Genomic DNA, 27,472 nt, shown 5'->3' with positions numbered 1-27,472 from the left:
AGTCAGTGACCTGTGGAGTCACTGTAGAGTGGTGGAGGCCAAGCTGGTGATGTCATCAGCACTGAGCACCTCTTAAGCTGGCTTCTGAGAGTGCTCAGGGTTCTGGCAGTTACCCTTGATGGGGCCCAGGCCTGCCTGGGCTCTGCTAGTTTCAGCTCTGTTTCTTTGTGAGGCTGTGGCCTGAAGCTTTGCTACAGCTTTCTCCTTATGCTGTGTTCCAGTGGAAGTCTGCTTCCAAGCCAGGGAGTCCTGAGGAGTAAAGCTTGGCCTACAGCTTTCACTTTATGCTGTGTTCCAGTGGAAGTCTGCTTCCAAGCCAGGAAGTAAAGCTTGGCCTAAAGCTTTCACCTAATGCTGTGTTCCTATGAAGCCTGCATTCAAGCTTGGTAGTTCTGAGGAGTAATAGCTCTGCCTACAGCTTTCACCTTTGCTTGGGTCCAGTGAAGCCTGCTGCCAGGCCTGTGAGTCCAGAGCCTCCCGTGCCTCAGTTGAGATTCCAGTCACCCACCGTGAGTCCTTAGTCTCTGTACGCAGCAAGTGACTTTGTGCTGTGTTTGGCACTGTGTGGGCTGGGTGACAGGGAGTGGTGCAGGTGCAGCTTCTGAGGCCACATCTCAAGGTGTCTCTGGACGAGGAAGCGGTTTTGAAGCGTGGAGGGGTCCGTGTGGGCTGATCCTGACCTTTGGGTGCTGTGCAGGGCCGTTGATTCTTCTACCTTGGGAGCGTCGGCCTCAGTTCATCTCCACTTGTGGTCCGGTTCAGTTCTTGGGAGCACTCTTAGTTCTGAGGGGACTCAGTCTACCCAGAGATGGTTGGGTGATTCTCACATGGTTGCTTCTGGGCCAAGGGCTCACAAATGTCACAAATATCCAGTTTATTTTTGGCTGGTTGGGAGATAATCAGCCATGTTGATATTTGGACTTAGCCAGTTATCTTCTAACTGGCCAAAGATATCCCACATATTCATGCAGCCAAATATAGCCGCTACAGTGGGCTCAAAATTGGCAGATAGCCGGTTATGTTGGCTGATTTAACTGTCAATCTGCTGGCCGCTAACCAGTGATATTCAGCAGGAGATAGACGGCTATCCCCTGCTGAGTATTGCCAGATAGCCAATTATGGGGCATTTAACCGGCCAGGTGTCGATCCTAGCTGGTTAAATTCTTTTGAATATCGGGGAGGGGGGTTGAAAATACACTATTTTATGGATGCTCTACACGCGCTAAGCCTGTTTTATAGTATGTCTTAGTAAAAGTGCCCCTTAGATTTTGAGCTGTCCAGGGAAGGGAAGTAGCCAGTGTACCTGAATGTAACTCACCATGAATTACTGCTAGAAAAGATGTGTGCTTGTGCTACCAAATAATTATCTTGTATCAAAATATTATAGTAGGTAATACAAAATATTGAGGGGTCCTTTTACATGGCATGGCATCATGTTTTGCCAATCATAGCTTGTCATAACTGGCGTAAGTTCATGTTGCAGTAAAGCTTGAAATTATTTCTAAAAAGTACAAATACCATAGCATTATTTGAAAATTATGATAGCAAGTCAACATTTATATATAACGCAGGGCTTTTCACTGCACCAGAGACTTTGTAACATCAGTGCATGCTTACTTGATAGTTTACTTAACCATGTCTTCTCTACCTGTTGGTTTCTCCTGAATAAAGGGTGTGTGAGGAGAAGGGTGGTTTTCTAATGCAAAATGAAGCCCATACAAGAGCTTACTCAGCATAAATGAAGAAATACAACCAAAGCTAGTCAGGAAGTACATATGATGTTTCCAAAAGATTCAATAAAAAGTTTCTTTAAGAAAGGCTTGTCACTTGACTTTCCTAATTCTGCATTGGTTTTGTCACTTTTTTTTTCAATCTCTCTCTTTCTGCTAGCAGGCTATTGAAGGCATCCAGCCCGCTCTGCTTAAAGAAACTATTCTTCTGTTCCTTTTGTTCTTTGCAATTTCATCTTTTGATCCCTTGTCCTGGATCATCTGTTCCTATGAAAAATATAACCTTCCTGTGCTTTATTGAAACCTGTTGAATATGTGAATGTTATCTATCATGTCACCTTTCCTTCTTTCCTTCAGTGAGTACATTTTGAAGGTCCTACACTTTTCTTCTAAAGAGACCTACTGTATAATAGATCACGTTTTTAAGTTCTAGGTCACTGAATCCTCCATATCTTATTTAAACATTGCAACATCAAACTCTTTTTAGCTGTCACAGATTCCAGAATCCGAGTGCCTCCTGGCATAGAGCAGAATCCTTAAGGTTACTGCTGCAAAGATAAGAGGCACTGGGACAGCTATCTAAAAGCCATTATCTGATAATGCCCACTGGTGAGGGTGTTATTGCTGTTAGCACATGGAATAAGAAATCTTTAACAAAAACAATAGTATTTAGGGTATTTTACTATATAGTTAAACCACCTTGTCACTCATCAGAGTCTATTGTCAGTGATACAGTGAACAGTGGATAATTGTGAAGGCAATCTACATGGGTAAAATATGAATCATTTATGTAAATCTGCCGTCTGAAAATTGCATTTTCAGATCTTCAAAGTATGGTATGATTTCAATTTACGTTACGTTAACAACAAACATTATGTGCGGTAGTGCAGAGCCAGTGTCGTAAAAGCAGGGGGCATGCCCTACAACTGCCTGCATTTACCACCCAGGGTACTGTTACAGCACAATCACTGTGTTACATACCTGGCCAGTAGTATGAGCCCTCCATACTATGGACATGTAATGCAGTGCCTGTGTTTTAACTCGCATCGTATAGATATACATGTTATCTCCACCTGTTCTTAGCAATCTCCAGATCCCCCACTCCTAGATCACAAATCTGATGCCCCCCCCCCCAACATCCCTAGATAAGTCAACCCCTCGGCAAGCCTCTCCCACTTGTTCCAAAACCAACCCTCACCCTGGAACTCCTGTCCACCTTTGAGACTTGCCCAGAGACAAGACCTGGTAGCCAAGTGGCAGGGAGTGGGAGCAGTCTCCCTCCACTGCATCAGCTCTGGGTCGAAATAGCATTGCTGACCCCTAGTTTTAGTCTCACAGTACTATCACCAGGGGTCAGCAGTACCATTTTTAGAGCATGACCTTTCTCACTCCTTGCCACTGGGCCACCAAGCTTTGTGTCCAGGTAAGTCCCAGAGGTGGAAGGGGTTCTGGGGGGGGGGGGATTAGGATTGAAATGAGGACAAGTGGGAGGGGCTTGCCAGGGGGGTTGAACTTGTGATTAGGGGTGAGGGGGTCATGATAATTTATTTATTTATTGGGATTTATTAAACGCCTTTATGAAGGGATTCACCCAAGGCGGGTACAGCAGGTACAGTTTAACGTAAAACTTACAATTTTGTTAACAGCATAACAATCAAACCTATAAATGGCAAGTGACCGACTCACCTGCAAATGCGCAGTAGAGACTTCCCTCTCTGTCCCGCCCCCACGTCAAGACGTGATGACGGAACAGAGAGGGAAACTCTGCGCTGAGGAGGAGTGCAGTCACTGCCACACGGACCGTCGACGCTGCCGCTAATGGTACCGCTACCCCCCCCCCCCGGAGGTCGCCGCTGCCGCTCCCCCCCTGCAGGTCGCCGCTGCCGTCCCCCCCCCCAAGGTCGCAGCCAACCCCCTCCACCAGGCCAGGCCCTCTCTTCTACATTTAACTTACAGCGCCGAAATCGCAGGCAGATCAGCTCCCGTCGGCCTTCCTTCCCAGCCTGTGTGCCCCGCCCTCGCTGACGTTACGTCACACGAGGGCGGGACACAGGCAGAGAAGGAAGGCCGACGGAGCTGATCTGCCTGCGGTTTCGGCGCTGTAAGTTAAATGTAGAACAGAGGGCCCGGGTGGAGGGGGCCGGTGGCGATCTCGGGGTGGGGGGGGGGGGGAACGGTAGCGGCGACCTCGGGGGGGGGGAGGGGCGATAGCAGCGACCTCGGGGGGGGGAGGGGAAGGCAGGAGAAATGCTCAGAAGGAGGAGGGGGGGCCTTGCAGCTGGCTGGGAGGGATGGAGGGGGGTGCCCTTGGAGCTGGGAGGGAATCGGGCCTTGGAGCTGGGAGGGAGGGGCCAGTGGCGACCTCGGGGGGGGGGGGAGCGGTAGCGGCGACAACAGCGACCTCGGGGGGGGGGGGAGGGGAAGGCAGGAGAAATGCTCAGAAGGAGGAGGGGGGCCTTGGAGCTGCGAGGGAGGGGAAGGGAGGGACGGAGGGGGCCTTGGAGCTGGCTTGGACGGGGGGGGCCTTGGAGCTGGGGGGGGAGGGAATGGGGCCTTGGAGCTAGGAGGGAGGGAGAGACTGGGGGCCTTGAAGCTGGCAGAGAAGGAGGGAGGATGCTGGACATGGGAGGTCAGAAGTAGGGGGGCCTTGGAGCTGGGAGGGATGTACAGAGGGGGGCCTTGCAGCTGGCTGGGAGGGATGGAGGGGGGGCCCTTGGAGCTGGGAGGGAATCGGGCCTTGGAGCTGGGAGGGAGGGGCCGGTGGCAACCTCGGGGGGGGGGAGCGGTAGCGGCGACAACAGCGACCTCGGGGGGGGGGGAGGGGAAGGCAGGAGAAATGCTCAGAAGGAGGAGGGGGGCCTTGGAGCTGCGAGGGAGGGGAGGGACGGAGGGGGGCCTTGGAGCTGGCTCGGACGGGGGGCCTTGGAGCTGGGAGGGGAGGGAATGGGGCCTTGGAGCTAGGAGGGAGGGAGAGACTGGGGGCCTTGAAGCTGGCAGGGAAGGAGGGAGGATGCTGGACATGGGAGGTCAGAAGTAGGGGGGCCTTGGAGCTGGGAGGGATGTACAGAGGGGGGCCTTGCAGCTGGCTGGGAGGGATGGAGGGGGGCCCTTGGAGCTGGGAGGGAATCGGGCCTTGGAGCTGGGAGGGAGGGGCCGGTGGCGCCTCTGGGGGGGGAGCGGTAGCGGCGACAACAGCGACCTCGGGGGGGGAGGGGAAGGCAGGATAAATGCTCAGAAGGAGGAGGGGGCCTTGGAGCTGCGAGGGAGGGGAGGGACGGAGGGCCTTGGAGCTGGGAGGGGAGGGAATGGGGCCTTGGAGCTAGGGAGGGAGGGAAAGACTGGGGGCCTTGAAGCTGGCAGGGAAGGAGGGAGGATGCTGGACATAGGAGGTCAGAAGTAGGGGGGCCTTGGAGCTGGGAGGGATGTACAGAGGGGGGCCTTGCAGCTGGCTGGGAGGGACGGAGGGGGGGCCCATGGAGCTGGGAGGGAATCGGGCCTTGGAGCTGGGAGGGAGGGAAGGAGGAAGGGCGGGGAGCCGAGGGGAGGGAGGGAGGGAGTTATACATCAAAATAGAGCATACCAATACTTGCCCGTTTTAACGGGCTTAACGGCTAGTAGTAAAATAACCAAGAATAAACATAAATAAAATAAATGAGGTAAACTTGAAAACCGCAAATTGAAACCTAATAATAGAACTACTGTAAAACAGTATCAAAAATATACACATTCAACAGCACTGGAATTCAAATACCAGAGATAAAATACAATGATACACTTAATAAGAATGCATTAGAGCATTCATTCTTGTGATCAGGGGTGGGGGATCAGACTTGTAATCAGCGTTAGGGCTATGGCCACGCTACTGGACTGCTTCTAGCACTGCTGTACTTACTGTCTCCTCTTGAGATCGCAGTAACTGTAGTCTCAGTCATTGAAAGCTAGCGTGTGGTATCAACTCATGCAAGTTGTCATAGCCGGCAAATCTTCCACTCACCCATGTCACGCCCAGCACCTAATGTAAGATTTTTACTGTGCTAATGTCTACCGTGCATTAAAACCTGGTTAGCAGTTTAACACAACTTATTGTTTGTTGTTTTAGTTAAAAGAGCATCTAAATGCATTATCTTCTAGCAAAATTGTACCTATGCAAAAAGCAGGCACAAATATCTATGGCTATGCTGTTTCCAAAATGAAAGTATATACCTACTTTCCCTTCAAAAACCTGATACAAGGTGTGTAGGTAAAATACACCTATGGATTTTATGCCAATGAGGACAGTTTGAAAATTGCCTCTGTGAAGGGTAAGGAGGTAATGGGATTTGATATACCACCTTTCAGTAGTACAGTCAAAGCGGTATACATTTTTTATGTGCAGGTACTTTTATAGTGGGTCATTTAAGTTTGGAGGCTAAGTAGTCACCTATTTTGAGGTTTTGGTTTTTTTTTTATAAAAAAAATGTGAGCACATTATTGAGTCTTTATGAAATAGAATCACAAAAGCAGCCAAAATGTTGACTGAAATATGCTTATTGGTGTGTATTGTAACCTATGTGCATATTTTATGATACTGCTTACACTCCACTTAAACTCCTTCGCCAAGCATGTCTGTCCTTAATTTATGTAAAAAATGCACACCTTCTTGCCACTTCACGTAGTTTATTTTATTTACATTTGTACCCCGCGCTTTCCCACTCATGGCAGGCTCAATGCGGCTTACATATACAGGTACTTATTGGTACCTGGGGCAATGGAGGGTTAAGTGACTTGCCCAGAGTCACAAGGAGCTCCCTGTGCCTGAAGTGGGAATGGAATTCAGTTCCTCAGGACCAGAGTCCACCACCCTAACCACTGGGCCACTCCTCCACTGTTGCTACTATTTGAGATTCTACATGGAATGTTGCTATTCTACTAGCAACATTCCATGTAGAAGTCGGCCCTTGCAGATCACCAATGTGGCCGCGCAGGCTTCTACATGGAATGTTGCTAGTGGAATAGCAACATTCCATGTAGAATCTAAAATAGTAGCAACATTCCATGTAGAATCTCCAATAGTATCTATTTTATTTTTGTTACATTTGTACCCTGCGCTTTCCCACTCATGGCAGGCTCAATGCGGCTTACATGGGGCAATGGAGGGTTAAGTGACTTGCCCAGAGTCACAAGGAGCTGTGCCTGAAGTGGGAATCGAACTCAGTTCCTCAGTTCCCCAGGACCAGAGTCCACCACCCTAACCACTAGGCCACTCCTCCACTCCTATCTGTTTAAAACTATGGATTGCTTTGCTATTCTCAAGACTTGTACTCTCTCCAGTTGTAAAGTCATATCTCCCCAAACTGAAATTTTTCTCTCAATAGTACTGGTCACACTTAACGATGAAACCTATTTTCACATAATTTTCACTGTTTCTTTCATCTTTAAATGTATCAGAAGAATTCATTTTTTTTATTTGCAGTTCTAGCTCTGTAAATCTTTTAAAATTATTCTCACCTCGAAAATGTTTTGGTTTGGGACCTACCAAAGCCCTTCAGTATTTATTTTTGGTTCATTCAGATCACGTCTGAAGAAGGAGAACGACCGAAAGTGAAACACACAGATCACTCCTGAGCTTCTTCTAAACGTTCTTCCTTTGTGGCCATTAGGTGTCACTACTAGAAATGCTTCTGGATATTCCTCTGGCTCCTTCCCTCCCAGCAGTCTTGACTCAGATCACCCCTTAGCATTGCACGTCCTGGGCCTAACTATGAACCTTTAAAAAAAAAACTTAGAACAAGTCATTTTCATTTTTTCCTCACTAACAAGGCAAATGCCTGCAATGGCAGAAACAGTATTAGTGTACCAATGTGATGTGTAAAATCTCAGTGAGAAGCTGGACAGATTCACCAAGTTTTGTCGTTCTAATCACCATTAGACATATGTATTTCTACCACCCTGATATTGTTAAGAATTAGATTTCTTTTAAAGGGCAAGCTCTTAATAAGCAAAATATCTCCTTTGCGTTTGCACCTTCGATTAGAATTTTAAATCTTATACCAAGTATTACAGCAAATGTGGGGGTGCACCTTGGTCCATGACCCCCTCCTGTTGTTCCACAAGTACAAATTCTCGGGATCACCATCTAAGGGGATCTCCACCATCTTAAAGTTCTGGCTGTCTGACTTGAAACCTCCATTAGCCTATTGGAGAGCGCAGTTACTTCACCAAATGAAACTTGAAAGATGTAGCGTTCACTCTCTAGATAGTGTAGCGGGTGAGAAATTTCGCATACAATGGGAGCTTTTGTGGCTGACCTTGCCTTCCAGAGGCCGCAGTTATATTTTGAACATCTGAACAGCTCATTGGTGGGGAGGGGGGATGGGGGGTGGGATAGTTACTTGGGGATGTGCGTTATATTGAGTTAGTGACATGTGGGTTGGGTCTGGATGTTATTGTGCCTGAGATCGAGACTGGACAGTTTCTATAGACCTTAAGAGAATTGCATTATCTAAATGACAATGAGGATTTCTGTGCTCAGGGTAATTTTATGAGGAATTTTATCATGTAGAACAGAGTTTAGACAACAAAAATTCTTATATAAAATTACTCCCTTAATGGCCACTAAATAAGACCATTTATTAGCCAACATTAAATTTTAGTTTTCTAATCTTTATTAATATTCAGAGTAATTTGATGCTTATAAACCTGTTGCCATTGTTGAAAACAAAATGTACTAAACAGAATTTAATTTAGTTCAGCCAAATAACAGCATCTGATATCATCCCCTTGCATTGTGTGTATTACAGTAAGAAATAAGGAAATAGTAAATTGAGCAAATATTCTGTGGTAAGTGTTCATTTATTTTTCTTTTTGTTTCACTTGTTATTTTTTATAGGTCGCTAAACTTTTAAGTTCTAATATATACATAATACATAAAGAACTGATAACATTAATGCAGGATGAATCATTAGAGGTAAGTTAGCCAATCTTTATATATTGAACATTTTTAACTAGTTTGTTTATAATGTAGCTGCAAAACAAGTTAATAAGGGCTGCCTAGATTTAGGCACTAGGAAAATGTCTGTTTGAAGCCCATTTTTTAAAGGAAAGTGAGCACCTACTTTTCTTTAAAGAATAATAGCATAAGCCACTTTGCACACACCCACTTTTCAGGTGTGGACTTTTACACCAGCATAAAGTAGGTGTAAATTCTTACAACTAGATTGCAAAAGAATGCACATAGATTATAATATTTTATAATTCACTCCCTAATTCTATAAACCTGAATGCCCAAATTTAAGCTTAGGCTGCAAATTTACATGCACCATTTATAGAATAAGGTCAGTTGCACATACAACTTAGCTTAATAATTGGCTGTTATTTGTAGCCAATTATTGGCTTTAATTTGTGTTAATTAGTACCAATTTGTAGTTGAATGTGCAACTGCCCTTAGTCACTGTTCTAGAAGTTGTGCACACAAATTCTATGATGCATTACTTCCGGGGGTGACATGGGAGGGGCATGGGCAGGTCAGGGGCATGCCTAGGAGTTAGGTGCACAGTTTATAGAATATTAGGAGTTATGTGCCTAACTGCCAATAGTCACTTCCAAGCACTTACACCAAGCTGTGACATGGTGTAACTCCTTGCACCTAAAGTTAGGCACAAAACTGCAGACTTAAGCTAGAAGTTTGGTGTCCTTCACTGAGTTTGTGAACACGCAGTTATAAGGGACTGGCGCAGCAAGTTATTTTGGAATATACAAGTATCTTGTTTTAGGTTCCTTGACAAAGCAAGCAGCGAAACGTGGTCCATGTTGGAACCCAAAAATAAGAAAAGTTTTCCTTTGATAATGTGACAAAATTTATGGACTAAGGTATAATCTGTATTTTGATTCTGAATTAATAGGTAAAACTTTTTAAGTGTGCAATGATATTTCAAGTCAGATGACCCGTTTGGGTCTGTGATGGTCCTAGTAAGGGGTATGAGCACACTACATATCTCATTAAATTTGGGGAGGGGGGGTTGAACGTTGTTTACACTTTGTTTGAATGCCTGGAAGTAACTGTCCTCTTGGTTATTCAATCAGCCAGTTGATCAAATTTAATTGATAATTAGTTTCAGCTGATTGAACACAGCCAGTCTTGATTGTTTATTGCAACAACACTTACTTTTACAGCAGACATAGGACTATGAATATTTTGCTGCATTTGGATTGATAGAATGTTTTGTGCGGTTTGGATCTGTTATGTTATATTATAGCAGACTTATCACCCGCCACCTCTCTCAATTTGAGATTGAAGGCGAGATACAAGTAAATAAACTGATGAAGAACATCAGAAAATTACAAAAGAAATAAAAAAAAAAAAGAAATAAAATAACAAAAACAAAATTACATTACTTAAAATCTAAAATTGATCATGTCTTAAAATTCAAAACAAATAACTTTTCAAGGCTTTACCAAAGAAATAATGACATTTCATCCTATATATTTCTAAAGGAAGATTGTTCCATAGATGAACTGCCAAAAACTAAAAAGAAGGAGAAAATAAAGCTTTGAATATAACAGACCTAGTTGTTGGAACAACTAGAAGCAATGGATTACAACTCCTAGTGGTCATAGTAGAGCTTAGAATATTGAATAAGTGGGACAATCCTTCCAGAAAATTACCTTTCATAATTTTAAAAACTAGGCATAGCACCTTAAAACGGATCATAGCCTGTACCAGGAACTCCCTCAATAGGGGAGTCACATGGCTACTACTAGACTTTCAAAAAATAAGTCTAGTAGCTGAATTTTTGTCACGTCTGTGGCCGTGACCCCTCTCAGACTCACCTTATTTCCTGTGGTCAGCTTCTGAGCTGGCTTCTGTCTGTGAGTTAGTTCTGTCTCTGTGTGCTGGCTGCATTGGATTGTCTGTGTGCTGTTTCCCGTTCCAGACTTCAGCCCGGTCCGGTCCGGATCTTTCGGCCTGCCAGACCTGCTTGTTTTGTTTGAACCTGCACAGCACCCATAGTTTCCTGGTGATTGCTGCAGCTTGAGCCTCAGCTGCTGCTGGGCTTATTAGCCATTTTGAAACTCTCTGCTTTGCCTTTGCATTGCGTCTAAGGCCCTGGTATGTTGCTGCTTGTGGCACTTCTGCCTAGTTTAGTTTCTGGTTCAAGTTCCCTGCCTGATTCTAGTGGAGTCTTTGTGTAGTTTAGCTTGTACTGTCCTAGTCTTTATTCTTGTTTGTATTTCTGTGTCTAGTTCTTGGTTCTTTGTGTGTCTTATTTGGTGGCTGCCTGGCAGCTTTCAGTCATATCTCTTATCTGTTTGTGTTTCTTGTTTAGAGGCTGCGCTGGCGGCTTTTAGTCCTTCTCTGTTGTGTGTTACCTGTTGATATCCTGCCCTGTCCTGCAAAGCCCTGCCGGCCGCCTGCACCCAGGGGCTCAACTCCTAGGGAAAAGCGGCTAAGCGCAGGTGAAGACTAGGGTTCCTGCTCTGCCTGTTCCAGCTTGTCTACCTCTGCTGCAACCCCAGCCCGGGGTTCCAGTCCTGTTCTGCCTAGCCTCCGGTGTGGGGTGGTTTTGCCTGCCACTGCCGCTCCTCGGCAGTGACCCAAGGGCTCACAAACCCAGTTCCAGCTTTGAGTACGTGACAATTTTGGATCAGTTGAATTTTATGAGACAGCCAATTACCTAAATACAGAGAATTACAATAATCTAGTAAAGCTAAAATTGAATGCTGCACGATAATTCTAAAATGATCCCTCAAAAAATAGGGACACAGACAGCAAAGCTGCTTCATCTTAAAATAGGCCTTTCTGACCAGACTATTAATTTGAGGTTCCATAGTCAAAGAGGAATCCAGCAGTATCCCCAAATCCTTTGATACTCTTTTAGTATTTAATTGAATACCATCAATAATTTGAATAGACTGTGGAATGTTTAATAAATTAACGTTGGGGTTTACTAAGCCGCTAGAGTGACTGGCTGTGCACTAGTGCTGACACAACCCATTCATTTTGAATGGGCTGTGTCGGCAGTGCCGCACAGCTTAGTAAAACAGATCCTTAAGATTGAACCATAAAATTCTGGTCTTGTCAGCATTTAGTTTTAAGTGTACCAAGGTGGACCAGTTTCTAATCCTCCTAATGCAGTCATCAATAACAACGGGAACAGAATCTGTATCTTGATTAATGGGAATCAACACAAAAATATCATTGTCATATGAAAACATTAGCTCACATGGGATAAACACAAAGGGATCCTCTTTAGAAGGAATGGATCCATGAAATCTTAGTGGAGATTGGATGGCAATACCGGTAATTGGAAAGCAAAACCTGTTCTGGGCAGACTTCTATGGTGTGTGCCCTGATTGTAACTGAATAGATATGGATGGGCTGGAGTGTAAATTTTAAGGAGCTTTCATGTTAACTTCAGAAATTTTAGCACAAGAACAGTGCTTGGCAGACTAATAAGGTCTGTGCCCTGAAAATGGCAAGGACAAATCATACTCGGGTGTACATATAAAGTATCGCATACCATATATAGTGAGTTTATCTTGCTGAGCAGACTGGATAGACCATACAGGTCTTTATCTGCCGTCATTTACTATGTTACTATATTCGAAGAAATTCGTTTGAGTGAGCTCTTGTACAAATTATATAGAAGAGGGGAGATAGGAGAGTCTACGGTACCGCACAAGGGGATTTCCAAGATGATGAGTAGGTACCATCTTTCAACACCAAGTTCTGCCTATTTTTCAAGAAAGATACAAACCAACTAAAAACAGGGCTTATGAACCCTACTACAGAAAGTAAATTTAACATAATCTCATTATTGACTGTATTGAAAACTGCAGAAATATCAAACTTAAAATTGTTTCACCACCTTTGCACAATACCCACTTTACCTCAGTGGTTAGCAAAGTTTCAATACTATGAAAAGAACAAAAACCATATTGAGAATTGAGCAATAATGTACATTTATCCAGTTAATTCAAAAGTTGCAATCCAATCACAAACTCAACCAACATTAAGAAAAGAAATGTTTGTGATTGGCCTGAAATTAGAAGTTTGAGATAAGTTGCCATCGTGCTGCTTGGGGATTGGAGTTAAAACAATACTTCCTATTTCTTCAGAAAACCAACCCAGACTTAAAGTGGTATTAACAAACAGAGCAAGCCAGTTTAGCAAATCAGATGAAGGATATCTTAACAGATGGGAGGGCATACTATCCAATGGACACCGAGATCTAGATAATCTGTTTACCAAAGGAATCAAAGTTAATGGAGAAACAGATTCAAATCTAGACCAGATCCTATCCTCTGGACTATTTTCTGAAATGATATAGCCTGCTAATAAATCAGCACAACAGTGACCAAACTCCATAGAGTTCTGAAAAGAAGAATATATATATATTAAGGAAGAAGAGAGGTGTTGGAGGGGGGGGGGGGGGGGGGGGGGGGGAGAGGAGGGGCTGGTAGAGAGGGACAAGAGAGATAATGGACTTGAGAGGAGGAAGGGAGAAACAGTTGGACCTGGAGGTGGGAGAAAAGAAGATGTTGGGCTTTTAAATCAAGTTAAGGTATACACAAAAAGTAGCACATATGAATTTATCTTGTTGGGCAGACTAGATGGACCGTGCAGGTCTTTTTCTGCCGTCATCTACTATGTTACTATCCAGCTTATAATCGAAAGTGATCGCCGGCCATTTCCCGACATAAATTGGGAGATGGCCGGCGATCTCGGAAAAGCGGCAAAATCGGTATAATCGAAAGCTGCGTTTTTGACAGCATCGCCGCTTTCCCATCGCCTCGCCGGTGAAAGTTCAAAGGGGCGTGTCAGCGGTGAAGTGAAGGCGGGACATGAGCGGGTATGGGCGTTGCTACCAGATAGCCGGCTTTCGCCAATAATGGAAAAAAAATACGGCGTTAAGCAGTATTTCGCCGGGTTTACTTGGTCCTTTTATTTTCACGACCAAGCCTCAAAAAGGTACCCAAACTGACCACATGACCACCGGAAGGAAGCGCAGATGACCTCCCCGTACTCCCCCAGTGGTCACCAACCCCCTCCCACCAACAAAAACCCACTTTAAACACTTTTTTTCCAGCCTGTATGCCAGCCTCAAATGCCGTACCCACCTCCATGACAGCAGAATGTGTTCTGTCCTCCGACAGCCTTTATTGGAGAAATAATCGCCTTAACTCTGTTACTTCTTTCAATACAAGAGACTCAAATGATTGAATAAGATGATGCGTACTATTTGGTGGTAGCCATTTACTATCACTTGTTACTATAGAGACATCCATTGTGTTTGTGGTATTTTTTGAGAAAAAATCAATAATTTTTAATTTCCTGGTAAACTTAAACAGTTCTACCCTTGTTTTGAAGGCATTGTATTTCGGAGTTGGAACAAATTAAGGGCCCTTCCTTAATACATTGGTCTCAGACTCACTTAATTCCCTATCTGAGATGTTAAAAACATTATTCAATACATTCTTTGAGTTTATCGTCTCACAGGGTACTGTTGGTATTGTCGACCTCCTCTTCCTCTGCCACGTCCTCGTCCTCGTCCTCTCCCTCTGTAATATATATGGTTTCTTGAATTGTCCACTACATAATCCTCTGAGGTGGACTTCCTTTTCCAAAACTGGCCTAAATGACGTGGCAGAGGAAGAGGAGGTCGACAACAGTCCTAGAGGCTGTATGCAGGTCCCTGGAGCAGTTTTAGTGGGTGCAGTACATTTGTGAGTAGTGGGGGGGTTTTTTTGGGGGGGGGGGGTTGGGAGGCTCAGCTCCCAAAGTAAGGGAGCTATGCACGTGTGAGCTTTTCTGAAGTCCACCGCAGTGGCCGGGGTTTGAGATGGCCGACATAACTTTCCATTATCGCTAAAAAACGAAGCCGCCCATCTCAAACCCTGGCCAAATCCAAGGCATTTGGCTGGCCGGAACTGTATTATCGAAACAAAGCTGGCCATCTTTTTCGAAAATACGGGTCTGGCCAGCTGTTTGCGGCACCGCCAAAATACATCGCCGGCCATGTATTTCGCCAGAGCCATTTGATTATTCCCCTCCACGTTATATATATATATACAGTGGTGGAAATAAGTATTTGATCCCTTGCTGATTTTGTAAGTTTGCCCACTGACAAAGACATGAGCAGCCCATAATTGAAGGGTAGGTTATTAGTAACAGTGAGAGATAGCACATCACAAATTAAATCCGGAAAATCACATTGTGGAAAGTATATGAATTTATTTGCATTCTGCAGAGGGAAATAAGTATTTGATCCCTCTGGCAAACAAGACCTAATACTTGGTGGCAAAACCCTTGTTGGCAAGCACAGCGGTCAGACGTCTTCTGTAGTTGATGATGAGGTTTGCACATATGTCAGGAGGAATTTTGGTCCACTCCTCTTTGCAGATCATCTCTAAATCATTAAGAGTTCTGGGCTGTCGCTTGGCAACTCGCAGCTTCAGCTCCCTCCATAAGTTTTCAATGGGATTAAGGTCTGGTGACTGGCTAGGCCACTCCGAGGCTTATTTTCAAAGCACTTAGCCTCCCAAAGTTCCATAGAAACCTATGGAACTTAGCCTCCCAAAGTGCTTTGAAAATATGCCTCTCCATGACCCTAATGTGCTTCTTCCTGAGCCACTCCTTTGTTGCCTTGGCTGTATGTTTTGGGTCATTGTCGTGCTGGAAGACCCAGCCACGACCCATTTTTAAGGCCCTGGCGGAGGGAAGGAGGTTGTCACTCAGAATTGTACGGTACATGGCCCCATCCATTCTCCCATTGATGCGGTGAAGTAGTCCTGTGCCCTTAGCAGAGAAACACCCCCAAAACATAACATTTCCACCTCCATGCTTGACAGTGGGGACGGTGTTCTTTGGGTCATAGGCAGCATTTCTCTTCCTCCAAACACGGCGAGTTGAGTTCATGCCAAAGAGCTCAATTTTTGTCTCATCTGACCACAGCACCTTCTCCCAATCACTCTCGGCATCATCCAGGTGTTCACTGGCAAACTTCAGACGGGCCGTCACATGTGCCTTCTGGAGCAGGGGGACCTTGCGGGCACTGCAGGATTGCAATCCGTTATGTCGTAATGTGTTACCAATGGTTTTCGTGGTGACAGTGGTCCCAGCTGCCTTGAGATCATTGACAAGTTCCCCCCTTGTAGTTGTAGGCTGATTTCTAACCTTCCTCATGATCAAGGATACCCCACGAGGTGAGATTTTGCGTAGAGCCCCAGATCTTTGTCGATTGACAGTCATTTTGTACTTCTTCCATTTTCTTACTATGGCACCAACAGTTGTCTCCTTCTCGCCCAGCGTCTTACTGATGGTTTTGTAGCCCATTCCAGCCTTGTGCAGGTGTATGATCTTGTCCCTGACATCCTTAGACAGCTCCTTGCTCTTGGCCATTTTGTAGAGGTTAGAGTCTGACTGATTCACTGAGTCTGTGGACAGGTGTCTTTCATACAGGTGACCATTGCCAACAGCTGTCTGTCATGCAGGTAACGAGTTGATTTGGAGCATCTACCTGGTCTGTAGGGGCCAGATCTCTTACTGGTTGGTGGGGGATCAAATACTTATTTCCCTCTGCAGAATGCAAATAAATTCATATAAGTACATAAGTACATAAGTACATAAGTAGTGCCATACTGGGAAAGACCAAAGGTCCATCTAGCCCAGCATCCTGTCACCGACAGTGGCCAATCCAGGTCAAGGGCACCTGGCACGCTCCCCAAACGTAAAAACATTCCAGACAAGTTGTACCTAAAAATGAGGAATTTTTCCAGTCCATTTAATAGCGGTCTATGGACTTGTCCTTTAGGAATCTATCTAACCCCTTTTTAAACTCCGTCAAGCTAACCGCCCGTACCACGTTCTCCGGCAATGAATTCCAGAGTCTAATTACACGTTGGGTGAAGAAAAATTTTCTCCGATTCGTTTTAAATTTACCACACTGTAGCTTCAACTCATGCCCTCTAGTCCTAGTATTTTTGGATAGCGTGAACAGTCGCTTCACATCCACCCGATCCATTCCACTCATTATTTTATACACTTCTATCATATCTCCCCTCAGCCGTCTCTTCTCCAAGCTGAAAAGCCCTAGCCTTCTCAGCCTCTCTTCATAGGAAAGTCGTCCCATCCCCACTATCATTTTCGTCGCCCTTCGCTGTACCTTTTCCAATTCTACTATATCTTTTTTGAGATACGGAGACCAGTACTGAACACAATACTCCAGGTGCGGTCGCACCATGGAGCGATACAACGGCATTATAACATCCGCACACCTGGACTCCATACCCTTCTTAATAACACCCAACATTCTATTCGCTTTCCTAGCCGCAGCAGCACACTGAGCAGAAGGTTTCAGCGTATCATCGACGACGACACCCAGATCCCTTTCTTGATCCGTAACTCCTAACGCGGAACCTTGCAAGACGTAGCTATAATTCGGGTTCCTCTTACCCACATGCATCACTTTGCACTTGTCAACATTGAACTTCATCTGCCACTTGCACGCCCATTCTCCCAGTCTCGCAAGGTCCTCCTGTAATCGTTCACATTCCTCCTGCGACTTGACGACCCTGAATAATTTTGTGTCATCGGCGAATTTAATTACCTCACTAGTTATTCCCATCTCTAGGTCATTTATAAATACATTAAAAAGCAACGGACCCAGCACAGACCCCTGCGGGACCCCACTAACTACCCTCCTCCACTGAGAATACTGGCCACGCAATCCTACTCTCTGCTTCCTATCTTTCAACCAGTTCTTAATCCATAATAATACCCTACCTCCGATTCCATGACTCTGCAATTTCTTCAGGAGTCTTTCGTGCGGCACTTTGTCAAACGCCTTCTGAAAATCCAGATATACAATATCAACCGGCTCCCCATTGTCCACATGTTTGCTTACCCCCTCAAAAAAATGCATTAGATTGGTGAGGCAAGACTTCCCTTCACTAAATCCGTGCTGACTTTGTCTCATCAGTCCATGTTTTTGTATATGCTCTGCAATTTTATTCTTAATAATAGCCTCCACCATCTTGCCCGGCACCGACGTCAGACTCACCGGTCTATAATTTCCCGGATCTCCTCTGGAACCCTTCTTAAAAATCGGAGTAACATTGGCTACCCTCCAGTCTTCCGGTATTACACTCGATTTTAGGGACAGATTGCATATTTCTAACAGTAGCTCCGCAAGTTCATTTTTTAGTTCTATTAATACTCTGGGATGAATACCATCAGGTCCCGGTGATTTACTACTCTTCAGCTTGCTGAACTGACCCATTACATCCTCCAAGGTTACAGAGAATTTGTTTAGTTTCTCCGATTCCCCCGCTTCAAATATTCTTTCCGGCACCGGTGTCCCCCCCAAATCCTCCTCGGTGAAGACCGAAGCAAAGAATTCGTTTAATTTCTCCGCTACGGCTTTGTCCTCCTTGATCGCCCCTTTAACACCATTTTCGTCCAGCGGCCCAACCGACTCTTTGGCCGGTTTCCTGCTTTTAATGTATCTAAAAAAGTTTTTACTATGTATTTTTGCTTCCAACGCTAATTTCTTCTCAAAGTCCTTTTTTGCCCTCCTTATCTCCGCTTTGCATTTGGCTTGGCATTCCTTATGATCTATCCTGTTACTTTCAGTTGGTTCTCTTCTCCACTTTCTGAAGGATTGTTTTTTGGCTCTAATGATTTCCTTTATCTTACTGTTTAGCCACGCCGGCTGACGTTTAGTCTTTTTTCCCTTTTTTCTATACTTTCCACAATGTGATTTTCTGGATTTAATTTGTGATGTGCTATCTCTCACTGTTACCAATAACCTACCCTTCAATTATGGGCTGCTCATGTCTTTGTCAGTGGGCAAACTTACAAAATCAGCAAGGGATCAAATACTTATTTCCACCACTGTATATACATATATATATATGGTTTTATTATGCATGTACTTTTGTATTCCACATTGGCTAAAAATGGACTATAAATTGCAATAAATCTAAAACGTTAGTTTATTAAAATTTATTATACCACCTTTTTACTAAGTCAAATTGTTGAAATGATAAAGAGTTACAAAGCAATTTCTAAAGCTCTTTGACTTCATTGAGCCACAGTGAAAGCCATTATCTCCAAATGGAGAAGACTTGGAACTGTGGTGAATCTTCCCAGAAGTGGCCAGCCTGTCAAAATTATTCTAAGGCTGTGTAACAATTCACACAGGAAGTCACAAAACATCCCAGAACATCCAAAAAAAATTGCAGGCTTCTCTAGCCTCCGCTAAGGTCAGTGTTCATTACTCAACAATAAGAAGGAGAATGGACAAAAGTGGGATTCATGGATGATTTGCAAGGCTATTCAAAAGTAACATCAATGCTCATCTTATGTTTTCAAAAACACATCTGGATGGTCCCCAAGCCTTTTAGGTTAATGCCCTATGGACAGATGAGTCAAGCTTGGAACCCTTTGAACAACATAGATCCCATTATGTCTGATATAAAGCAAGTACAGCATTCACAGTAAAAACATTGTACTAACAGTCAAACATGGTGGTGGTAGAGTGATGGTGCGGTGATGTTTTGCTGCCTCAGGACTCAGAAGACTTGCCATTAATGAAAGAACCAAGAATTCGCCACTGTACTAGAAAATCCTTGAGGAGAATTTCCCATCATCTGTCTGTGAGCTGAAGCTGAAGTGTAATTGGTTTATGCAGCAAGGCAATGATCCAAAACACAAAGCAAGTTTACATCTGAATGGCTGAGGAGAAACAGCATTTAAGTTTTGGATTGGCGTAGACAAAGTCCCGACTTGAACTCAATAGATGTGCTGTGTCATGACCTGAAACAAGCAGTTCATACACTAAAACCTATAAATGTGTCTGAATTAAAGCAGTTCTGCAAAGAAGAGTGGACTAAGATTCTTCAACAGTGATGTGAAGGACTTGATATCAAATTATAGGGAGCAATTAGTGCTGCAACCAATGAATTTTAGGGGGCAATTACTTTTTCACATGGGTGATATGGGTGTTGAATAACTTTGTTCCTTAAATAAATAAAGTAATAATTTAAAAACTATGTTATGTGCTTACTTAGGCTCCCTTTGACTAACATGACAATTTAAGGTTCAACAATTTTATTGATGACAATGCAAACAATCAAGAGTTGCATTATAAAAACAGAATATTGTGTCAACTCAAAATGGATAGAGTACCTACCCCCCCCCCCCCCCCACCTCCCAACCCTCCCCTAACTTATCAGGGTATAGTAGTGATGATGATGATATAGCAGTGATCATGAATCCAACATTCAACCAAATCCCCTTCCCACCCCCCAGAGGTATAACACAACAAAGCCAGGGGGAAAGCAAAGCAACAAGAAGTGTAACCCCTAAGAAATGAAGTCCAGGAGACCGGGTTTCTTGTGGTCTCCTGGAGCCAGCAAAACTCAAGGGGAGAACCCAACTGCATCATAACAACACTCTGTAAGCTACATTGAGCCTGCAAAAGGTGGGATAATGTGGGGTACAAATGCAATAAATAATAATAACTGTAGCACCCACATCTCCTCCCCAGACACCTGCACTCAGCCCCCACCCCATAAATTGCCTCTGCTATCTCTTATGAGTGTAGCTTGTTTAGCAAAAAACTACAACCTACTGGTGTCATTATACTTAGATAAACGTCCCAAATGAGCAAAACTTTCTGCATGTGTTTATGAGAAGAGGCATCCTGATCCTCCCAGAGGGCCAAAGCATGCACCTGATTTCTCCAACTCCAAAATTTGTGTCGAAAGATGGGCGTCCTTCTCTTTTGAAAATAAGCTGGATAGTGGAATTAGAAAAGGTACAGAGAAGGGCGACGAAAATGATAAAGGGGATGGGACGACTTTCAAAGGCTAAAGCGGCTAGGGCTCTTTAGCTTGGAGAAAAGACGGCTGAGGGGAGATATGAAAGGTTTATAAAATAATGAGTGGAGTGGAACACCCGTGAAGCGTCTGTTTACACTTTCCAAAAATACTAGGACTAGGGGGCAGCAATGAAGCTACAAAGTAGTAAATTTAAAACGAATCGGAGAAAATGTTTCTTCACTCAACGTGTAATTACTCTGGAATTCATTGCCAGAGAATGTGGTAAAGCTTAGCAGAGTTTAAAAAAGGTTTGGACGGCTTACAAAAGGAAAAGTCCATAGGCCATTATTAAATTGGGCTTGGGGAAAATCCACTATTTCTTGGATAAGCAGCATAAAATGTTTTGTACTTTTTTGGGGAGCTTGCCAGGTATTTGTGACCTGGATTGGCCACTGTTGGAAACAGGATGCTGGGCTTGATGGACCTTTGGTCTGTCCCAGTATGGCAATACTTATGTACTAAGCCTGCAGTACTGGGGTTGTTCAGTCTCACCATACATCAGATAGCCAGTTCTATTCAATCATGAGCCTCTGAAAGTGTGGCAATGTCATAGGCTTGGATGGGGGGCTTCCGCAGAGGGGGGCATTGTGTTTTTTCGGCATAAAATATGTTTTTTTACGGTCACATAATTTTTTTTTTTTGTTATTTGGAGGGGAAATGGGTCACAGGGATGGGTAGGGATGGAGGGAGGCTACCCCATGGAGAGGAGGAGGAGGACAGGTTTCAGGAGGTGGCCAGGCTAAGAGCTGCCAGAAGAGAACATTTGGAGAATGTCGGCATGTTGAAAGACAAATATCAGGATCACAAATGACTCCCAACATTTGCTTTTGAATATGCTCCATCCTCTCTGAGTTCTTTTCAATGCCCTTAGCCATAGGTCAACGACCTCCAGCTACTGTGCCGCCCCTGCACTGCAGCAGTTAGTACCCCATATCCTGCAACAGATGGGACTGCACCCTCAGAAACCTTAGGGGATGTTGCATTGATTTCCTGAGGGGCAGCTGATGACAGCAGCTGAATGTCTTCGATCTCCTTAGTGTCGTACACCATGGCCACCTCCTGATTCTGATCGTCCACCTTGTGGGTGGCATGGGGGAACAGTCAGGGAAGGGTGGTTGGAAGGATGGGGTGGAAGAAGAGATGATAGTGGCTGAGAGAGATGGTTGGGAAATGGAGGAGGAAGTGGGAGGAACTGTGAGGGAATACTGAAAGGGAGAGCTCTGTCAGGCCTTTTCTGTTTTTTCCACCTCATCTTCCAAGGGGGCAGGAGCTGGGGCTGCACATGAATTGACAGGAGGTCATGCAGTTTGTGGCTGTATGAATGAAGTATAGAAACAGCTATTAGATGCATGGTCCGGTGGATACAACACAGTAATTGTTGTCATAATTATCTGTCCATATTTCGTTCACTGTACGAGTAGCATCAGCCTCACAAGTGGAATGTGTGAATAAGAGGAACAGACATGAGATTTTGCTGTGTTGTGAACACTCACAGGATAGATTTTTCAAGGACACTCAAGGTGTTTGGACAGTGGTGATGTCGGAAAGACTCTTGGTATTGTGGGGATGGGATTAGCAGAAGGTGTGGTCCTGGGGCAATGTAATTAGATACTGTGAGGCCTTTCTAACAGACGGTGTGGGATGTGTGATTGAGAGTTGTGAATTGGGGATGGGTTTCCAAAGATGTCTGCTTGGTAGAGGTGGTATTACTTGGAAAAGGAGGGCTAGGCACAGAATGGATTAGAACCAACAATTCAGTAATGTCAAGAGATCCAAATATTTTAAATGTTAATAAATTCCTAAAATCCAAAATAGGTACATTATTATCAACACAAAATAGATTCTGGTAATTGAATATATAGTTTATATTAGCCAACTATTCACTAATGTTTTAATATATTTTTTGTGTGCTTAGATAGTGCATTGTGCTTTAAACCCACAAATGTCAACATGGGAGGCAACCTTCTCATTCATCACACACAGTATCAAAAAGAATTTTCATCAGATATTACGATAGTTATGTCCACTTTCAATTTAAGATACAGCAGAACTTATTTTATTTCATTCCAAATATAGAAGGTATGCCATCCCTTAGTCAGACATTCTTTAATGTAAACACCAATCCCCAACACAAGTCCATGTTTTTCTCCAATTTTCTCAGCTTCTTCAGGGGATAAAACTGTCACGCTAGACTCATAACAATGAATAAAAATTAAATAAAAAGTTTGATGACTATTGAAATGATACTATCTTCATTATTATATTTACTTTATTTTAATTCATAACATTGCTGATATTATCACTCAAACATCTGTTGAAAGTCTTTAAATCCTTACTTCTGGCGACCAATAGGTAAGCAGACTCTCACAAATCCACACCCAAATCAACTGAGACTACCATTTATAAATATGAGTACGTAAGTACATAAGCACTGCCACGCTGGGAAAAGACCAAAGGTCCATCAAGCCCAGCACTCTGTCTCCGACAGCGGCCAATCCAGGCCCCAAGAACCTGGCAAAAACCCAAAATTTAATAATGATCAGTGGACTTTTCCTTCAGGAATCTGTCCAGACCCCCTTTAAACTCAGCAAGGCCAGTTGCCGTCACTACCTTCTCCGGCAATGAGTTCCAGAATCTAACTACGCGCTGAGTAAAGAAAAACCTTCTCCGATTTGTTTTAAACCTACCACATTCTAATTTCATCTTGTGCCCCCTGGTTCTATTATTGTTAGAAAGTGTAAACAAACGCTTCACATCTGTCCACTCTACCCCACTCATTATTTTGTAGACCTCTATCATATCACCCCTCAGCCGCCTTTTCTCCAGGCTAAAGAATCCTAGCCATCTTAACCTCTCCTCATATGATGTCACAAAATTAAAACTATCTGAGCATACAAGAAATATATTAAAATATGAGTGAGTAGTTGGATAATATACATCCTACTACCTAAATCTATTTAGATGGAATGGATTAGGCCACAGGGATCACGGAGCAAACTAAATATTGTTCAACACAGCATTAGGTACTGGAGAGGTTTGGGGTAGGATAGGAACTTGGCTTGTTTGGCCCCTCCAACCCAAAACATGTTCCCCAGCTACCTTAAAAGGGGGGACCTGAGGTATTGGGTGAAGTGGCTGCTGTGTGCATTATGCTTTCATTGCAGATATCCTGAAAATCCGACTGGCTGGTGGTGTCCATAAGACTGAGCTGAGAACCACTGACCTAAACAGAAATAATTGGAATTGTTAATGTTCTTCATGGCCAGTTCATTATCTCTCCTATTAGGTACTGGATGCACTCTTAGACCACTGTCCAGAAACACTTGAACTCATGACAACTGGAGGTGAAAATCCTGGATCTGAAACCAAGGTAAATACATTGCATCTTATAGTTTGTATTTTCAAATCTGTAGGAAGCTTGCAGACCTATGGATGCTTTGTGCCCATTGGCATACAAGCCTATTTTTCAAGAGAAACAGGAGTATATCTCCATAAAAACGTTTTTGATTATTGTCCTCATGGAGGGTAATTTAATAATAGGGCACATAGATTAATTGGACAGGAAGGCACCTATTTTTTCTCTACTTTTATGAAGACACATAGATGCTCTTTTAACCCTCCATTGCCTCAGATTAGAAACTTAGTAACATCAGAAAATACTGTTTAACAGAAATGGTTGTGGATGCCTGGAATATTCTTCTTGTGGGGATGGTTGGGACAAAAACAGAAATAGAATTCAAAAATGCATGTGATAAACACGGAGGATATAGCAAGAGGATGGATTCAAAGCAAAATGTAAATGACCTTCATACTTTAAACAAGACCTAGAGGGATATAACCTTCATGGAGTGGCACTTACAACCCCAAATAAGGGCATAGAGCAGCAGATACAATTCTAACCACTTTACTGAGCGGATTAGATGGACTATTCTGGTCTTTATCTGCCATCATTTACTATGTAAGCCCTCCAGGGCCAGGAAAATACCTACATTCTCTGAGGACAAGCAGGCCATTAATTCTCACAATTGGGTAACACGGCGCTGTGTTGCCCAGTCTGGAGCTTATAACAAGCTTAACAGAGCTTCGTGGAGCATGAGACACGCTACACCGCGCATGCATTAGTGCCTTCCCGCCCTCTGCGAGAACGCAGTTACCACAGTTCTTTTTCTACTCTGGTGAAGAGATGCTGGTTTTTTCGCTGTCTCTTAACCATTCTGGTCTAGAAAAGCTTTTTTGTCCCTTTCAACGTTCTTTTTTAGAAGAACGTTTTTCGTGTGCCAGTGTTTGGGTCCCCTTTTTCCTCTTCCCTTGTATTTTTAAATTTTTTTGTCCAAATTTTGTTTCCTTTGTTTTCCACATCACTGGACTGCGTTTAGGCCTTGACTTCAGACGGGTACCTGGTGCAATCAGACAGTCTCTGGTAAGGTCACCCATTCTTGGTGTCTTCAGTGTTTAGGACCCAACCATAGCCCTGCTGTGTCCTCTGTCTTTGGATGAAGAAGACGACCCAGGTTGCCAGAGAGGCTCAATGCGCGAAGAGTTTTGGAGCCGAGTCCGATGTATTGCCATCGATGTCGAGGTTTCAGCCTGCCTATCTGATATCGCTGCCTGGATGTCTCAACGTCTTCTGAAACTTAACATGGCCAAAACCGAGCTTCTCATCTTTCCCCCTAAACCCACCTCTCCTCTCCCCTCTTTCTCTATTTCTGTGGATAGCACTCTCATTCTCCCTGTCTCATCAGCTCGTAACCTTGGGGTCATCTTCGACTCCTCTCTCTCCTTCTCTGCTCACATTCAGCAGATTGCCAAAACCTGTCATTTCTTTCTCTATAACATCAGCAAAATCCGTCCCTTCATTTGTGAGCACTCTACCAGAACCCTTATCCACACTCTTATCACCTCTCGCCTAGATTACTGCAACCTGCTTCTCACCAGCCTCCCACTTAGCCATCTCTCTTCAATCAGTCCAAAACTCTGCTGTGCGACTCATTTTCTGCCAAAGACGCTATGCCCACATTAGCCCTCTCTTTAAGTTACTTCACTGGCTCCCTATCCGTTTCCACATTCAATTCAAACTTCTGTTATTGACTTATAAGTGCATTTACTCTGCCGCTCTCCAGTACCTCTCCACTCTTCTCTCCCTACGCCCCCCCTCGGGTACTCCGTTCTGTTGATAAATCTCTCTTATCTGTCCTCTTCTCCTCTACTGCTAATTCCAGACTCCGTTCCTTTTATCTTGCTGCACCTCAGGCCTGGAATAGACTTCCTGAGCCTGTACGTCTAGCCCCCACTTTGACCATTTTCAAGTCCAGACTTAAAGACCACCTCTTTACCACTGCTTTTGACTCCTAACCACTGCTCACTTGCCGTGACCTTTTATCCTCATTTCTTTATTCCCTTACCCTTAATTGTTCTGTCTGTCTCCTGTCTTATCTAGATTGTAAGCTGTTTGAGCGGGGACTGTCTTTTTGTGTATGGTGTACAGCGCTGCGTATGCCTTGTAGCGCTATAGAAATGATAAGTAGTAGTACATCGGAAGCATTGGTCTGAATGGCTGCTACTGGACCTCGTGGTAATGAGAGCATTAGTGCATCAAATGGGTCTCCACCTCTCTCGATGTCGACTGCTCTGCAGGACCCTTGGGACCATCCAGTGTTGGACCTGACCCAGAGGCGTCGTGAGGATTGCACGTTGTCCTCGTTGACACCGAGGAGTCTCTATGCTGAGCATCGGGTGAAGGCCAAGAAGCATCAGCATCGGTCTTCCTTGACACACAGTGCCAGGAGCTCCTGGACATTGAGGGATTTGGCACCCAAGAACCTGACTGACACCGATGAGGATCATTCATGGGAGTCAAAAGAGGATCCAAGGTACTTTTCGGAGCCTGTGGCATCCTATCTGAACCATCCCTTCTACTAGAAAGGAGAAAATCTCCACCGGAGAGCTTTTCGTTCCCATCTTTTGTGAAGGAAGTGGCTGAGGCTATTCCATTTCATTTGAAAATGGAGGATGAGCTCAGAGCTAAGATGCTCGAGGTCCTGGACTACAAATCTCCTCCTAGGGGAGGCTGTGACTGTCCTCCTTCACGACAAACTCAAGAAAGTCCTTGATCGGAATTGGGAGTCTCCTCTGTCGTTCCTTGTCTTGTCCAAGAAGATCAACACAATGTATCGCATCCACAGCACACATGGTTTTGATAGGCCTCAGTTGCTTTACAATTCCATGATGGTGGAATCCACCCTCAAAAGAGCCAGGATTTCTAGAGACTATGCCTTAGCGCCGCCAGGCAGGGAAGCTAGAACCTTGGACTCTCTTGGAAGGAAGATGTTTCAGACCTCAATGTTCATGTCCCATATTCAGTCTTATCAGCTCTGTTCGAGCGTGAACTTGCGGGACTCAGTGCGCAATTTGCTGGACTTGGCGGACTCTCTTCCACCGGAGCAGGCCAAGTCTGTGTGCCAGTTGGCCAAGCAGCAGAAGGCGTGTCGTATGTTCTTGGCCAGGGGCACCTACGACACCTTTGATATGGCATCCAGGATCTCTGCTCAGAGTGTAGCAATGCACAAATTCTCATAGCTGTGTGTTTCTGACTTGGAACAGTTGGTTTTGCAGATATTGGCAGGGGCATAATCTTTTTGGAGAGAAAGTTGAGGAGGTCGCTGACCAAATCAAGAAACACACTGATACCATCTCTTCTGTCTCCTGCCGGGTGCCTTCTGCATCAGCCTCCTAATCTAAGAGGTAAATTGGCAAGTTGAAGAGGGTTGCCTACTACTAGCAAAAGCGTAGATACACCAACGCCTCAGGTTCAGCCCCAGTGCACTTGTTCTCGTCAACAGCGTGCGCCTAAGGACCCTGCTGCTCCCCAGTCAAAGCAA

At 44.4% G+C, this 27,472-nt stretch overlaps 1 protein-coding gene across 2 annotated transcripts in view; it reads left to right on the top strand.

Moving 5' to 3' along the window:
• Positions 1 to 27,472, top strand: part of PPP4R4 (protein phosphatase 4 regulatory subunit 4) — a gene marked incomplete in the record, with an annotated part of 442,181 nt that overhangs the window by 289,876 nt on the left and 124,833 nt on the right. For both annotated transcript variants that reach the window (XM_030214960.1, XM_030214959.1), the window contains 2 exon segments: positions 8,599 to 8,676; positions 23,881 to 23,964. In XM_030214960.1, the coding sequence (XP_030070820.1) occupies positions 8,599 to 8,676; positions 23,881 to 23,964 (162 nt within the window).

The sequence above is a fragment of the Microcaecilia unicolor genome, chromosome 9 (genome assembly GCF_901765095.1).
Source record: "Microcaecilia unicolor chromosome 9, aMicUni1.1, whole genome shotgun sequence".
Lineage (NCBI taxonomy): Eukaryota > Metazoa > Chordata > Amphibia > Gymnophiona > Siphonopidae > Microcaecilia > Microcaecilia unicolor.
This window is presented reverse-complemented; position numbering and strand designations above follow the sequence as displayed.